Here is a 15,625-nt window from a genome sequence, read left to right as displayed (position 1 = left end):
TAGTTTTAATATGTCCCTTTGAAAATTCTGAAGAGGAGGAAGAAAAGAATGTTTGTGTTAAACTTTAGAGTTTGAAACAGAACTTCTGGCACTTTCTCACCATTCAGGTTTCTGGGAAAAGCCATTGCACGTGTACAGTTGGGAAGAAGCTTGGCTGATTTAGCACATGACTGTTAATGACAGGAAGTCGGGGTGCAGAGTATAAAGGTAAAACTCTCGCATCTGCTGTTACATGTTGTTAACTCCCTCAGCAGACATTAAATCATTTCAAGTACAATAATAGTGTGGGAGGTAAATTAACTAACCATTAACAATCTTATAAATACACAATTAACATGCCAACATTTATATGACACATTGATGGGGCAGCAGTAATTTTTGATTGGGAGTTTGCAGACCTTTCCAGTGCCTGAGGCTGTTGCTTATTTAAACAAGTTTTTACCGCTTGCAGGTACGTGTGGCCTTTCCTAATCAGCCAAGTAGAAAGAATTCAGTTTCAAGAACATTCTCAATGCACATTTTGGAATAGCTGTGCACTGTGGTTGTGTTTGTGCTCTTCCAACCACACCACACTGGTCACACTGGTCACACTGGTCACACTGGTCACACTGGTCACACTGGTCACACTGGTGCAGCGTCAGGGCCTCGAGCACATCAACGATACCTTTGAGTGGGACATTTCCTTGTGGCCTCTCCCACCAGGGACAGCAAGGGGACCTTTCAGGAACAGCCCTACTTACTCTGATGGAAAGAGTCAGAAAATTAAAAATAGAGCATGGAGTCACAGTGCTGCCAAGGCTGGCAGGAGCCTCTGGGGATCCCATCCAACTCCCAGCTCCAGGCAGGGCCAGCGAGGCTCTGGGCCATGCCCAGTTGGGCTTTGAGGGTCTCCAAGGATCCTGCTGGAGTGAATTTCACTAATAGCATAATTTATTACAATGTATGGTAGCAGTAGTATATTAATAACCGGCAGCATGTCAGGTTTATTTCTCTACCATTCCTTTATTGAATTCCTTCTCGCTGCTGAGTCTGTTGTTAAATATATTACTTCTGAATTTGTCTATATTTTTTAAAGCAGAAAGGGGACAGTCTCTCAAAAAAAAACCCAAAACACAACAGTATTTGTGGCCAAGGGAGGAGAAAAAAAGAGTCTAAAATTCTCAAGGCTGTAAGTCTCTATTTATTGAGTGTTGTAATTAGAAGATGTCAATGCTTTCTGTGGGGAGGACACATCTAGGAATGGTGGGTTTGCAATTTACAACAAACCTTCACAATTTTCTTTTGTCATGGTTAGATGAGTGTCCAAATAAAGGTTTACTTTTGCTCCCAACTGTTTAAATGCCAAAGCTGCTCTCTAGGCCTCTCTGTGTTAACACACCTTTCCATACACCTTTCCCCTTGGACGTGTACAGAGGAGATGGTGAAATGTGTTTGCTGCTCCTGGAACAAGCTTGGCTGGTCCTTTCTTCCCCTTCCCTCTGTTAGAATGTGCTAGGAGAAGAGCAGGCTGCCTTTACCAGATTTTCATGGGATGTGGCTTTGTATGATTGAAACATTCCTTTTCCTGTGGTATTTTCTTTTTGCTGACAGCAGTTTTGCAAGGACAGGGGATTGTGTTTCTGAGCTCAAAATCCCAAACACACACACTGAGCTCTGTAGCCAGGTTAAAGTGTTTTTCTCTGGTTAGAAAAGCAGTGGGGGTTTTGAACTTCTGGAATTTACATCTAGTCTTGCCCTGTGTGTGAGCTCAGACCGAGCCCCCCTGGCCTCCTCCCCTCAGGTGGAGGGGTCACCGTTGAGCTCCATTGAGCCGCCTGTGGCTCTGCTTGGATCCTGCTGGTCCTCCTGCCTGGGTTTGCTGGGCCTGGTGCTCCTGAAGCTAGTCACCGATGGACTCCCTGCCTGAACAGGAGGAGTTGCTTTTTTTCTTTTCAGTTTATTTTCAGCAGGTCGTTTTTTGATCCAGCTCACAGCTCCACAAGCTCTGGTGCCAGCTTTGGGAGGTGGCAGAATTCCTGGAGCAGGGCCAGGCAGGGCATGGGGTTGCCCCTTTCCAGAGTTAGCCCAGGCTTGAATTAAACTGACATAACTACAAATCCACAGCTGCAGAAAATCAGATAACAGTGTGAACGTGGTTTGGGTTTTGTGGTTTGGGGTTTTTTTCCTTTTTGCCCTCTATTTTGTTTCGTAAGGCCGCTTGAGTGTTCTGAATGAAATATTTTAGGTAAGTGGCAATTACTGTTGTTAAAGTGCTTTAGAGCTCAGGCATGTGGTATTTGGTCACAGAGCTTTCTCTGTGTTACAGCAGTTGCCCTGTGTGAAGCACCATGCAGCAGCAGATGTTCAATATTCTGCCCTGAGACACTAATCTCTTCGTGTTTGAAGTTTTTCCTGGAAATACAAAAACTGAAAAGGGTCTATAATAAGGTAGTGAAAGAGTTGGTGTGTAGAGGCAGAAGAAGATCAGTAACACAGTTATTTATGATGGGTAAAAAGAATTCCAAACCCCTTGTCTGGTTTTGTAAATTGATTAGTTGGAATGGGCAGATGTTTCTGGTGTGTATTTTCTCGCTGTCCTCCTATGTGTAGTACTTGGAGTATTTTGCCTTATAGCAATTATGTGTTGTAGGGTACTGAGACCTGTCTGTAGGTGTCTGTTGTGTTCTGTTGTCCTGGGACTCGGGTTTCAGGCTGTCCTCCAAGCCCACTCTTCCTTAATTGGATCTCAACAACCAGTGTAACTTAAGTAGACTGGAGCAGAATGCAAATAATTCACCCCGAGTCAGTCAGGGTTTGTGTATCCCAAATAACCTGCTGGAACTGGGGGTTTGGGCTATTTGTGTTTGGGGTTTTTTTCCTAAAATGCTGCGTGCATTATTTTTTAGGTACGAGTGTCCATGAAACAAGATGGAGAGAAGATAGTACAGTGAAGTGGGGGACTTGTGGACAGAATGGCTTTCCTGGACAACCCGACCATCATCCTCGCTCACATCCGGCAGTCGCACGTGACCAGCGATGACACGGGAATGTGTGAGATGGTCCTCATCGACCACGATGTTGACCTGGAGAAGTTCAATCCCTCGTCAGCATATGGGGATAATGGGTCAGAACCACAGGGGAGCAACGGGGACACTCAGGGCTATGTATATTCCCAATCAGTCGATATTACCTCAAGCTGGGACTTCGGGATCAGAAGACGATCAAACACAGGTAAGGGATGTTTGCAGCAGCATCAGCCTTTATGTTCAGTCTCTTCGTCTGGCTCGTGTGGATAAATCAGAGCGTGACTGGCTTGGTGTCTGTCAAACTTCTCCTTTTGTAACGTCGAGGCCCTTTTGTAGAAGGACACATAATGATTCAGTTACTTTACTGTGCTGTCACCTGAGCTTTAATTGCTGTTTTACCTATTCCTGTACAGAGGAACATTGAGTTAGTCAGTTTTATATATTAAAAAAAATCAAGTTGTAAAAGACATCAAATCTAAATCCAAAGTACACGAACAGCCTTTGATATTTCTATTGTTACTGTCTGGAGGGGTGTTAACTTTTGAACAGGATAGTTATTTTCTGAGAAAAAGTCTACCTAGTGAGGCATCAAATGTATCTGTTATAAAAGAGAGGAATGAAGTTTGATGTGAGCCAGTGAAGGGAATGATTTGTCTGTATTTTGTCTCCTGACATTTTATTTCTGAGAAAAACCTTGAGCTAGGGTTTAAGCTACCAAATTAGAAAGTTTAAGGGTGAATACCTTTGCAAAATATGCTCAGTCTGTCATGACTGGCAGAAAGCTGCCCCATCTGGTGTTTTATATCAGGGATATCCAGACTTCTACTTAGACCTGAGGAATATTATGAACAGGCATTCTGTGATGTAAAATACAGATGAGAAGGTTGGTGTGGGGTGGTCAGTACTGAGCTCTTTTTTTCTGTGTTTCAGTATATCTTTTTCCAAATGGTTTCTGCAGGTATTATAACACCACCTAGAGCTCAGAAAGCACCTCTGTGCTCTGGCTTGCCAGGGAATGTGTGCGGTGTTGGAGAGACTGAAATGTCTTTTACAAGGAGGAAGTTGTCAAAAATTCCAGGAAAGCCAGGGCAGCGGAGAGTGAGATTTGGAAACAGGCTGAGTTCCAGCCCAAAGTGCCAGGGAGGCCTGGTGGGAATGCAGGGTGCCAGGCTGCCAGTGCTGCCTGGGGCTGGGAGAGTTCCCTGGATGGTGGAACTCGTGAGGAAGGAGAGGCAAAGTTTGAGGTTTTATAGAATTGCTTCAAAAACATAACTCTGAAGGGAGCAGACCATTTGAATTATGGATTGAAGCCATTTCAGGTGCCAGCTGGGGGCATATTCTAAAGTCGTGGCTGAGGCACTAAGGGAGAGGATTTTCTGCCTTTTCCCCTGGCATGGCAGGTGGAGACTGGTCTGTGTGAGGTGTTGGGTGTGGGAGAGCAGCAAACTGGGTCCTCTGGTGAGGAGGAACAAAGGCTCAGCTCATACTGACAGTTACTGAAGCCACAGTGGCATTTGGTCAGTGACATTGTTCACACCTAAAGCTTTCACTGGCTGCCTTCAATAATTCACATTTCTAGTAGGTGCTGATCATTCCTTCTAGTTTGGTGTTGCTGTAGCACAGTCCCACAGTACATGGTTGTCTGTGGTCAGCTGTAGGTGGAAGAAGAGAATGGAGTCAGTGAAGATGGTGACTGTGCTTAAGTACATTTGTTTTGACAAGGGGTGAAAATATCAAACAGGGTACAAATAAGCCTTATTCTTCCTTCTAGTGTGCAGTTTTTCCCTTATCCCTTGTTTACATGTTGATCTAACAGATCTTTTATGATGGCCCGTTTGGAAAGAAAGGCTTTTGGAAGGTAATTTTGAGTTACAGTCTGGACAATAACTGAAAAAATTTGGGTTTTTTTTCTTTATATCTTTATATTTTTCTTTATATATATGAAATATCTATGCTACAACAGTGTTTTCCCAATATTTAAACTTATGAGGAGACATACTTTTCTTATTTCTTTAAGAGGAAGCTACCTAGAGGTATTCAGGTTATCATATCGTGTTGACTTAAATGGGAGATACTTATCAAAGTCCCCATTTGTGTTTGTACCTTAAACTGCCTGTTACAGCTGTTAAACCTCAAAGGAGTATTTTTTCTCAGTTCCCTGGTTGAGAGTTTTTATGGGGGCAAAAAACCCCCTATTTTTGTGTCCACAATTCAGTTTAAAGACTTAAATGTAAAAGAATAACAACAGAAGGGATAGAAAATATTTATTAATTTTTTCTAATTGCTGGAAGGGCTCAAATTGTATCTAAAAATCATCAGAGTAATTTAGCATTTTAGAATCTCTTCTGCAAACCCATTTTAGTTAATGAATTATCTCAATACATCAAAATTGCTAACATATCCAGCAAATTGTTTCCTTCAGGGGTCAGCATTGTTAGTTCTACTTTCCAGTCTAATCTGCTTATTTTGAGTGGACACTTGGTGACACCAGTGCTCATCTTGGGGTCATTGTCTTGGCTGGCCTCCATCAGGTTTGTTCCCCAAGGAAGCTCTTACTGTTAACAAGAAGGTGATTTAAGTTGTTGTCTGGTACTGTGGGCTGCAAGTTCTTTGGTGTCAGAACTATTTGGGGCTTTTCTTCCAACCATATTTTGAAGATGGAGTCAAAATATACGTAAAGAAATATTATATTCATTTTAGGATTTGACTAATGTTGTGAAGATACAAATCATTTATTTTACTACCTATAAACTGTTTCAGCCCACTGAAGAAAAAGCTGTGCTAATTTATATCGCTTTGACATTTTATAATTTTCATGATTTTTAGATAAAGGATTTTATATTTAAAACTTTAATAGTCTAGTCTGAGTTCATTTATCTTTAATTTTTGAAACGGGTAGAGTAATTCATAACAGTAATTTTATTCCTGTAATGTAATATTCACTTCAGTTCATTTGTGCATTAAAATTCCTTTAAGACCGTTATTAATGATTTATATAATGAAATGTCATATTAATCACAGAAGTTTTCACATTTTATTATTCTCTTCCATGTTAATACTATCTTTATGATCTCTATTAATGTTTTATATCCTCTAATTTCAATTATAAATCAAGAACATTTTCATGTTTTTGTTGGTATTTGCTTTTCAGGGGTGCCACCTTTAAAATTTTATGACTTTTTCCCCCACATATGCAGTATAAAACATCTTTATTCATATAAAGGTAGTTAATTATGTCTTTGTTTATAGTAAACTTTCATTGACAAACTTATAGTTGTAATATTTCTTTTCAAGCTCAGAGACTAGAACGTCTGCGGAAAGAGAGACAAAATCAAATAAAATGCAAAAACGTTCAATGGAAAGACAGAAATACTTCTTGCTCAGGTAAAAGAAAAGGTCTTCTATTTTGCTACTGGTTTTATTTCTGCCTTCAGTGGGTGCCACGTTTGCAGTGTGTAGTTTTCCCTGAAGCTTTCCAAGCACAGGAGACCCCAGTTGCTGGGGGTGCTCTCCGGGGCCGGTGCCGGGACCAGGACGTTCCACAGCGTTTACAAAGGCAGAGGGAAGGAGGAAGTGTTTTAAACCCGGTTTGGTCTGAAGTACTTGGAGTGGCTGCTTTGTCTCTGGCACTCTGAGGTGTTACCCCGGGGTTTGTGCTCTCTCTCATCCCTCACATCATCTGCTCCTCGGGCGGGTGCTGGCCCAGGGAGGGCACCTGGGGGTGGCAGAGCCCTCGGTGTCACCTGGGAGTGAGGGGACAGGACTCTGCTCCAGGGGCAGGTCTTGGCAGGTGTCTGCATTCCAAGTGCAGGATCAGCATCTCCGGGTGGCTTTCCAGCCATTCCTGGTGGTGTTGGTGCACAGGGTGCGATGAAGGATTTTGTGGAGTTTATTTCTATGGAATATTTTTGTAGTTACTTTTTCAGATAGGGTGAAAATCCGTAGAAATAACGAGTGTATATATGATCTACTTAAATGCAAGCATAATAAATGCTGCCTTAGCTTATCTGGCCTTTCCTTGGTAAAACTATTATCAGTGATTTCTCCAAAAATATTCGATTCTTTTTTTTTAATTATATAATTAAGTATTTGTGACTGGATGTTCTACATAGTTTAAACTGTAATATATGAAATTAAAAATCTGTCTGAATTCTCCTATTTTAGAGCTCAGGCTAGTCTCTATTTCTGTTGTGTTTGACACACATTGAAACCTTTGTATGGTCTGTCATGCCTACTTCTTTCAAAATTTGTGTATATCTTAATGAGGTCCCTCTGTAATCTCCTTTTTTTGCCTAAATCCTCATATCTCCCTGGCTGTCATTTGCAGAACCTTCTCCAGCACTATAATATCTTTTTCAGAGGAGTGAACAAAGCTGCTCACATGAGCAGCACAGTTGCACTAATCCTTAATTCAGTGTTCAGCTGTGGTGGATACCCCTGTTAATGCATTCTGAAATGTTTTTGCCTTTCTCCTTCTGTGAGCAGAGTTGTAGGTTTTAAAGGTTAATCTACCATAACCTCCAACTCTTTGCTCAATATTTTATAGCATTTGCCCAATGATGATGCAATTCTCTCTTTCCCTCTATCCTGGTTGCTGTCCCTGCACACTGACCTGACTCACACTCAGGTTCCTGCAGAGTCTTTGCCCCTCGTGTCATCCCATTCCTGTGGGCTTCTCCATCACATCTCATTCCTTTATGTGCTGCCCTGCAGACAGACATCATCTGGCCCCAGCAGTGAGAGTTGTCCCCTCTGAGGAATGTGCTGGGCTTGCAGGCAAATAGATCAGTGCCTGCCTGCTGCAGAACAGATTTAAATAAAAAAATAAGTTATGTAGAAACTCCAGGCACTCGGGGTCTGTTAGCAGAGCAGATTGTCCTTCTCTGCTTAGCCACTGAGATCTGCATGAACAACAACACTGCAGGAAGAGGGCTGGAGAAAGAGGAGCCCTAGAGGGTATTCACTGCAGCTTCCTCTTCACCATGTGTGTGTGAGAGAGGCATTGTCCACTCGGCTCCTCGAGTTTGGGGTTATGGAAAAATACCTGTGAAAACAACAACAGACAGAGCTGTTCTCGGAGGGGAGATGTGGCTGTGACCGTGTTCACCTGTGCTTTAGGCAGAGTTGAGCCTGTGATTGACAGTGTGCAAACCAAAAGGATGCTGTTATGTCATGTGTCACTTGTTGTGGGGATGCCTCACTGTAGGGAGAAAGTCTCACAAGCATTCCTGCTCTCCTGCAGTGGGGTGTGTGGCCATCATTGAAGCCATCTGGCAATTGAGTATTTTTTGTGATTCCTATTTCTTATTACTGTGTTCAGAAACAAAAGTACCCAAACCAGGGTTAAGGGAAGTGAGAGACCAGTAATTTTGTATGTGGTAATGAGGAGGAAAAAAGACTATTTATCTACTGCTCCTGTGTTTGCCTGTGCCGTGAGACAGGCTGACTGTTGTGCCAGGGTGGGTGAGAAGGATAAGGTGGCAGTGGTGTGTGGATTGGAAAAGAAAGCCTTTGGAGTTGGTCAGGGGGTTATCACATACAGGGACATTTCAGGGAGGGTGACTGTTCTGCTGTGCCCCAGATCCTGTCACCTTCCCGTGCATCAGTTTTTCAGTAAAACAGAAAGAATGTTTTGGCTTCATGCAGTGAAGAGATCAATTCATGTCAGTAAAGAATCTGGGTCCTGAATCACAGAATAGCTGGAGCTGGGAGGGATCTCTGGAGATCAGCCAGTCCAACACCCTGGAAGGCAGAGTCACCAGAGCAGGTGACACAGGAAGGTGTGCAGATGGGTTTGGAATGTCTCCAGAGAGGGAGACTCCACACCCTCCCTGGGCACCTGTTCCAGCTCTGCCACCCTCCAGGGAAAGAAGTTCTTCCTCACATTGAGGTGGAACTTCTTGTGGTTTAGTTTGTGGCCTTTTCTCCTTGTCCTGTTGCTGGGCACCACCAAAAAGAGTCTGGCACCATCCTCTTGAAATGTAAACCAAATACAGATGTGCATGCAAAGGTTACTCCTTTTTATAAAGCACTGTGTATTTTCAGATGAAAGGCATTGCATTTATATCTGACGTAGGTTCATTTCAGAGCATATAAAATGCAAATTAACAATGTATCGAGGGAATCTTTCCAAAGCCTTGCACTCAGCCTGTACAGAGTAGCTCCTGTAGCCAACACACTCACCAAAGCTGGAAAATCCATATAGCATAGACTAAAATTTCCTTAGAGACAGAAGATAAAAAGCTTGCTTTTACACTTGAACCAGTAAAACCATTATAATGGGTTCCAAGGTCCTTTCCAAATGCCCAAAAAATATCAGTTGAAGATAATACTCCAGCGTAATGATAATTGAGATTTAAAAAAAACCCAACAAAACAAAACAAATAGGTATTAGAGCTTGTTACCAAAAAACCCCAACCCAACAGGGTAAAAGTGGCCACATTTAAAGGGATTAAATAAAGCTTTTTTGGTTAATTGCAGCCTCTCACAAGCCTGTTGGGGATCTCTCAGTGCCAGTATTTAGCACCTCTGCCAACTGCCTGAATTTTCAGGCAATCTGCTGATAAAAATAAACTGAGCTTTTGACTAGTTATCATTTGACAAGTTTTAATTTTGCACTCTGAGAAATAAACCAACTCCCTGCAGACCAATTCCCAGGTCATTCCACCTTGGGAGTGGGTCCCTTCCAACTCCGCGTATTCTGTGGTTTCCCTGGAGCAGCAGAATGGAAATCTGTGAGCTGTGAGGGAATCCAAGCTCAGGAGGGTCGGGCTGGGCGAGCTGGTGTTGGTTCTCAGGCAGTGATTGATGGAGGTTGGGGGCTCTTGGTTCCTGGAGCAGATGTGGGAAACCTTGTCCAGGTTCAGTCCCAGTCCCTTGCAGATGAGACCCACTGGTACTGATGTGCTGAACCACCCCAGGCTCTGTCCTGATTTTATAGTGGCCATGTAACATAAGAAGCCCTAATTTTTAGGGTTTTTTGAAAGTATGCCTGTAAATTTGGAATTAAGTTGTTGCTGGAAATTCAGCTTGTCCAAGAATTTTATGAGCCTTCACAGACCACACAAAAAACTCATGAACTCACATCCCCTTTGTTTTTAGAAAGCTTTTTTTGTTTTTATTGTTCAGACTGTTGGTCTGGAATGGTGGTTTCAGGTTTGACATTTTTTTAAGGGGAGGCCATATCCAATCTACCATGAGAAGTAAAATCTGCAGAAATGGTTGGTTTGGCTGAGGTGCAGTGCCCAGCCTGGTGCTGGCAGCACAGTGACATTATAGTGCATTGTGGGGCAGTGTGATCCTGTCCTGTGGTGTGGCCAATGTCACATGTTACAGGCCCAGTTTGAACTGCTTTTGCACGGTGTGTTATAGATGTGTCAGCAGTTCTTTTCCAGAGTATTTCCTATTCATTTAGGAAGAGGTAGGCAAGTAGAAAGACAAGGAATGTGTCATTCTCTTGATTTTTATCTTGACTCAAATGGAACTTATACTGGTCTGTTCTGTTCTCTGTATGGGAAAAATTCATCTTTTCCTCAGCCTAAACAGTAGCATTGTTCAGACTTCTTAATGGTTTCACATCTTTGGGCTATGAAAGAATGGTGGTAGATCCTGCCCTGCTGAAGCATTTGTTGTTTTATATATTTTATTTTGTGCTCCCTTTTATGATATTATCTCTCTGTGGTAAGAGCAGCCTCTGTACATCTCCTCATGCAGTGCCTCTAATCTCTTTTCTGATCTGCAGCTGAGGAGCTGAGCTCCCTGTTTGAAAAAAAGAATTTCCGAGTGAAATCCCCGTGCTCTGGGAAGCAATCCATCCTGTCTGTGCGACTGGAGCAGTGTCCACTGCAGCTCAACAACCCCTTCAACGAGTACTCAAAGTTCGACGGCAAGGTCAGTGGCCCGGGTGTTTTTATCTCAGGTCCAGGGACCCCTGCCCTGACAGTGCCAGGCCTGGGGCAGTGCCCTGTGCACTGACTTGTGCAAACTCTAATTAGGCTTCATAGCAGCCCGTCAGGTATTACAGGTGGTTATCTGGAACCATGCAAATGTAACAGTTCCAGGTTTGGTGGGACCATTTCTCCCCTTTCCATTACAAAATTCTGGCCTTAGCATTAGGCTTCCTTACCTTGCTGTTCCCTTCTCCAGCAGGTTAGTAGGTGCATCTTTAGTGTGGCAGAGTCATGGGACATCTCTCTACAGCTGATGGTGAGACCCTTTGTATAAATGATTGGTTATTTGGCATTTAAACAAACCTGTTCTGGCTATCCACATCAGAGCACTTGCTGGATATTCCATGATTTGTGTCTTCATCCTCAAAGTGCTCCAGTGAGAGTGGGAAAAGCCTCTGTCTATTTTGAGGGTGGAAAACTGAAGCATCAATAGGTCACTGTCTGGGGCAGAAGGAAGCACTAATCGATGTATTTCTGCACGAGAGCTCATTTGTGTAACACGGGGAGGAGATTGGCTGTAAACCTGGTAGGTCAGTTCATTCCTTGGCCACATCCAGTTCAGGAGATGGATCTGATATCACTCAGTAGTGGATAACTATCTTCCCTGTACTCCATATTGTGAAATATTTTTCTCTGTCATCAGCACCAGAAACTGAAATATAAACGTTGGTGTGATGGATCAGTGTCGTATTGTTCCAAAACAATTATAAATACTGCACAGATCTGTTTTCTGCTGGATTTGTTTGTGGAATCTCCTGTGGGAGGATGAAGTTTGAGCTTCATTACCATTGTGATGGAAGAATTTTATATTCTGTTGAATATTCTTGAAGTGGAAAGTCAGATCTGTAATTCCGCTGGAATATCTAGGAGCATCTGGAATATTTGGGAAATGGTAACCTTTGAACTATGAAGTCCATGTAGCAAAAGCTCCTCTATTGTGATTTTGTACTTATTAGCATATAGCAGTTAGTGCTGACTAAGGTTTTCACAATTCCTGGCCTCACTGGTGGGTGACAGCAGCACTCTCATGCTGACAGCAATGAGAGACTGTTTTTCTAAACTCCACTTTTGCTGTTCTTGTGCCACAAAATTTCAGTTGGGCGAGCATTTAATTGTACTTCCAGCAGGTGTGCACAGAGGAAGTAAAAATAAAATACTTCTGTATTAAGAGAATTCTATTGTAATTCAGTCATGTCCAAGTCTTGTTTCTCGGAAACCTGAGGAATTTTGAGGCATTTTTCCTTCTCTCTTTGACAGTCCAAGCTAATTTGTACTGTGTTAATAGAAATTGTAGTTGACTGTAATGAACACCTTAATTTTCCTGTATTCAAATCAGATACTTTTAGCAGGTGTTTAGTCCATTGGAAGGGAGTTGCATTCTACATGTTAGTTTGAGATATTAATGAGATACCTCAATGTCACTCAATTTGTGATCTACAAATCAAAATACCTTCTCCACATTCCAAAATACTTGAATGGGCATTTTGTTGGAGTATGATCTCACTGTAGTAATTTTCACACCATAGTTTATATTACTCTGGTTAAGCATGTCAATAGTTTGCTTACAAAATTTATTCGCTATACTTCTGTATGTATTGTCCAATTTAAATACCTGGTTGATCATTTGAGATAGAGAAGAAACATAGTACAATTGTGAGTTATTTTACTTCAGTTCTGCAGTATTTTCAGACATTAATCTCAAAAACATTGAGATTTTAAAAATTATTTTTAATGGAATATTGTAGGTCTCATATTTATTTTTATTGATAGTAGATGAGCAGTTTTTCACAGAAATACAATTCTTTCAGGGAATAGTGCATGACTTATTTACATAATTACCAGAGCTGCATATCTCTGGGGGAAATGATCCATAATTGGGGAGAGGCGGGGGGGTGAGGAGGGGCTGGGGGCCTAATTAAACATGTCTTAAAAACACCCTACTTAATTATGTATTTACTCAGGGGATCACAGTGGCTCTGAAATCTTTACAGCTGTAACCAGGCCCTTGGTTTATGCACAGTTGGGTTTGGTAGTGCAGGTCTCAGGGTGTTCAGTAACTCTCATTTTTGGTGTGTGGGTGAAGCAGGAGCAGAGCTCAGTGCTGCTGTGTCCAGCTCTTTGTCCCTGTCTGTGCTCCTCGTGCTGGCTGTTCCACTGCTTTCACTTACCACTAACTCAGGTCCCTGACTGACCTGAAGTAGAACAAACCCTCCTCAGGGGCCTTCCTCCCTGCCCCCCCAGCGTCTGATGTGTTGTTTTCAGCTTTCCAGTTCAAATCAGAACACCCTGTGAGCTGTGATAGCAACCAGGACAGTGTAGTCAGTGCTTACATCCTGCAGGTGTTTTCTGCCAGATTTAGTGTCTTTTTCATAACCACTTCTGTGATTTTATGAAATAGTAAAATTTTAAAGCACTCTAATTTCTTCCTGTCCTGATCAGTTCATCCATTATCAAAACAGTAGAGAACATTTCTTATGAAATGCAACTACAATGGAGGCATTCTAAGCAGCTCAAAAATTCACACAATTTGCCTCACCACTACTCAGGACAGATCTGTGGATTCCTGTACACTGTAAAACTTCAGCTCTTAACTAAAGCCGTACATAGAGTAAATAACAAAAGCCACAGTAAAATAAAAAAGCACACAGTAACTACTCTTCACTCTTTCTTCAAGTTTTTCCTTAAAATAGTTAAAGTAAACCTCAGCCCTGGACCTGTTTGCATGTTTTGTAAAGCACATGGGTTGTACATCTTGGTTAATAAATCCTGTAAACTCTTTCTAGGAATATTGTATGAAAAGAACCTTTAATTCTTTAAAATTTCTACTTGCACGGCTAGTTGCAAATGGAGTTGGAAGAAAGTCTGGCTTTTCTGAACTTATGGAGTTCTGTAGGTTTGCTTGACTACTGGAGATAATTTAAAAAAAAAATTGGTCCATGTAATTTTTGACTGGACAGATGCTACAAATCCTATTGTGAGGAATGTATTGCTACAAGGTTTCTGGTGGCTAATTTTGGTAATGGGTTAAAAACCAACAATTTCTCTTGTAGCAACTGTTTTAAAAATGATGCTGTAGCAAGCATGGGGGAAGGGATAATTCATGAGTGCTAATTGCTAGGCTGTTAATTTTCGTAAGTGTTGATAGAAGCAGTTCCTTAAATTAAACTTTGTTTAAAATGTATCAGGGGAAATATTCCACAATGTCGGGCCCGAAGTGAAAATTAATATGAATGCTGTGGCAATTAACACGTACTGGTTAATAGCTTTTAGCAGCATTTTGGGATGATAGTCCTTAAATACATTTTTGCATGCTGCTCTTGTTTCAGTCTTGTTTGACTGTATGCTGCATAATCATGAACAAATGTTTTGCACAATCCCCAGTATTAAATAGTTTTACTCAAAGAAAGTAGATAAAGAACTTAAGAAGAAGCAATACTGCTTTAATTAATATGGAAAATGTGTAAAATAATTAATCCAGGATTAAGATCTCTGTGTGGAAAAAAAGCATTTTTTTATTTAAATGTTTTGCCCCTAAGCTGAGTAGAATGATCCTCATTTGAATCTGAAACAAGTTTGCATAGGGGTTGTTTTTAAAGCATTGGCTTATTCTGCCAGTTGTAGTAGTTTAGATACCACCTGCACTCTAGTAAGACACTTGAAATAAAGATTTTTATAGTGTTATCACTCGTGTAATATAATATATATGTTAACATATGTGATATAAAAATGCAGGTTCAGTATTTAGAATCATGGAATCATTAAGGTTTGAAAAGACCTTTAAGATCACCATGTCCAGCCATCAGCCCAGCACCACCTCCGTGCTCACCACTGACCCGTGTCCCCAGGTGCCACATCCACACATCCTTTAAACCCCTCCAGGGACGGGGCCCCACCACAGCCCGGGGCAGCTGTGCCAGTGCTTTACAACCCTTTCCAGGAAGAATTTGTTTCTAACCTAAACCTCCTGTGGTGCAACTTGAGGCCCTTTCCTCTCATCCTGTGACTGGTTGCCTGGGAGGATACCAATCCCCACCTGCTATCCCCTCCTAAGACAGTTGCAGGGGGCACTGAGGTTTCCCTGAGCCTTCTCTCCGCTGGCTGACCCTGGATTTGTGCTGGGAAGCTCCTGCAGTGGCTGTGCTGGGCAGTGGTGCTGAGCCCTCCTGTGCCCTGGGCCACTGGCCTGGCCTCGGGGGGAGGAGATTTCTGTTCTGCTGAAATCGAAGCAGTCCTTCCCTTTGGTTTCTGGTTGTATTTCATCTGGATTTCAGTTTGCTGGAGTGTCCTCAGGGAGCTGCCGGGGCTCCAGCAGCGGCTCTGCCCAGTGTGGAGCCGGGGGTGTGAGCCTGGCTGGGCAACTCCAGAGCAGCTCTGCTTTGGCCTCTGGGGCTGTGCCTGTCCCTGCCCCTGTGCCCGTGTTTGGGCAGGGCCAGTTTGTGGCTCTGTGTGGTCACTGTGCTGCCCCGTTGGTCAGCGTGTGGCTCCCTGTGGTCAGTGAGCTGCTTCACGTGGTCACTGTGCTGCTTTGTGTGGTCAGTGAGCTGCTTCAGCAGGGTCAGTGTGCAGCCCCCTGTGGTCACTGTGCAGCCCCCTGTGGTCACTGTGCTGCTTCGTGTGGTCACTGTGCCTCTGTGCAGCCGTCTGGCAGCAGAGGACAATGGGCAGACCCAG

At 42.7% G+C, this 15,625-nt stretch overlaps 1 protein-coding gene across 5 annotated transcripts in view; it reads left to right on the top strand.

Moving 5' to 3' along the window:
* Nucleotides 1–15,625, top strand: part of MAPKAP1 (mitogen-activated protein kinase associated protein 1) — an 88,711-nt gene that overhangs the window by 7,442 nt on the left and 65,644 nt on the right. For 3 of the 5 annotated variants that reach the window (XM_017810336.1, XM_017810335.1, XM_017810334.1), the window contains exons 2-5: nucleotides 108–207; nucleotides 2,886–3,210; nucleotides 6,300–6,389; nucleotides 10,747–10,895. In XM_017810336.1, the coding sequence (XP_017665825.1) occupies nucleotides 2,952–3,210; nucleotides 6,300–6,389; nucleotides 10,747–10,895 (498 nt within the window). In that variant the 5' untranslated portion in view covers nucleotides 108–207; nucleotides 2,886–2,951. The remainder of the gene's footprint in view (nucleotides 1–107; nucleotides 208–2,885; nucleotides 3,211–6,299; nucleotides 6,390–10,746; nucleotides 10,896–15,625) is intronic. The other 2 variants (XM_017810337.1, XM_017810338.1) reach the window with 1 other exon arrangement.

This window comes from Lepidothrix coronata, unplaced genomic scaffold (assembly GCF_001604755.1).
Source record: "Lepidothrix coronata isolate B3197 unplaced genomic scaffold, Lepidothrix_coronata-1.0 Scaffold28, whole genome shotgun sequence".
In the NCBI taxonomy this organism is placed as follows: Eukaryota; Metazoa; Chordata; class Aves; order Passeriformes; family Pipridae; genus Lepidothrix; species Lepidothrix coronata.
The sequence above is the reverse complement of the archived record's forward strand: the minus strand, read 5'-3'. Positions and strand labels throughout refer to the sequence as shown.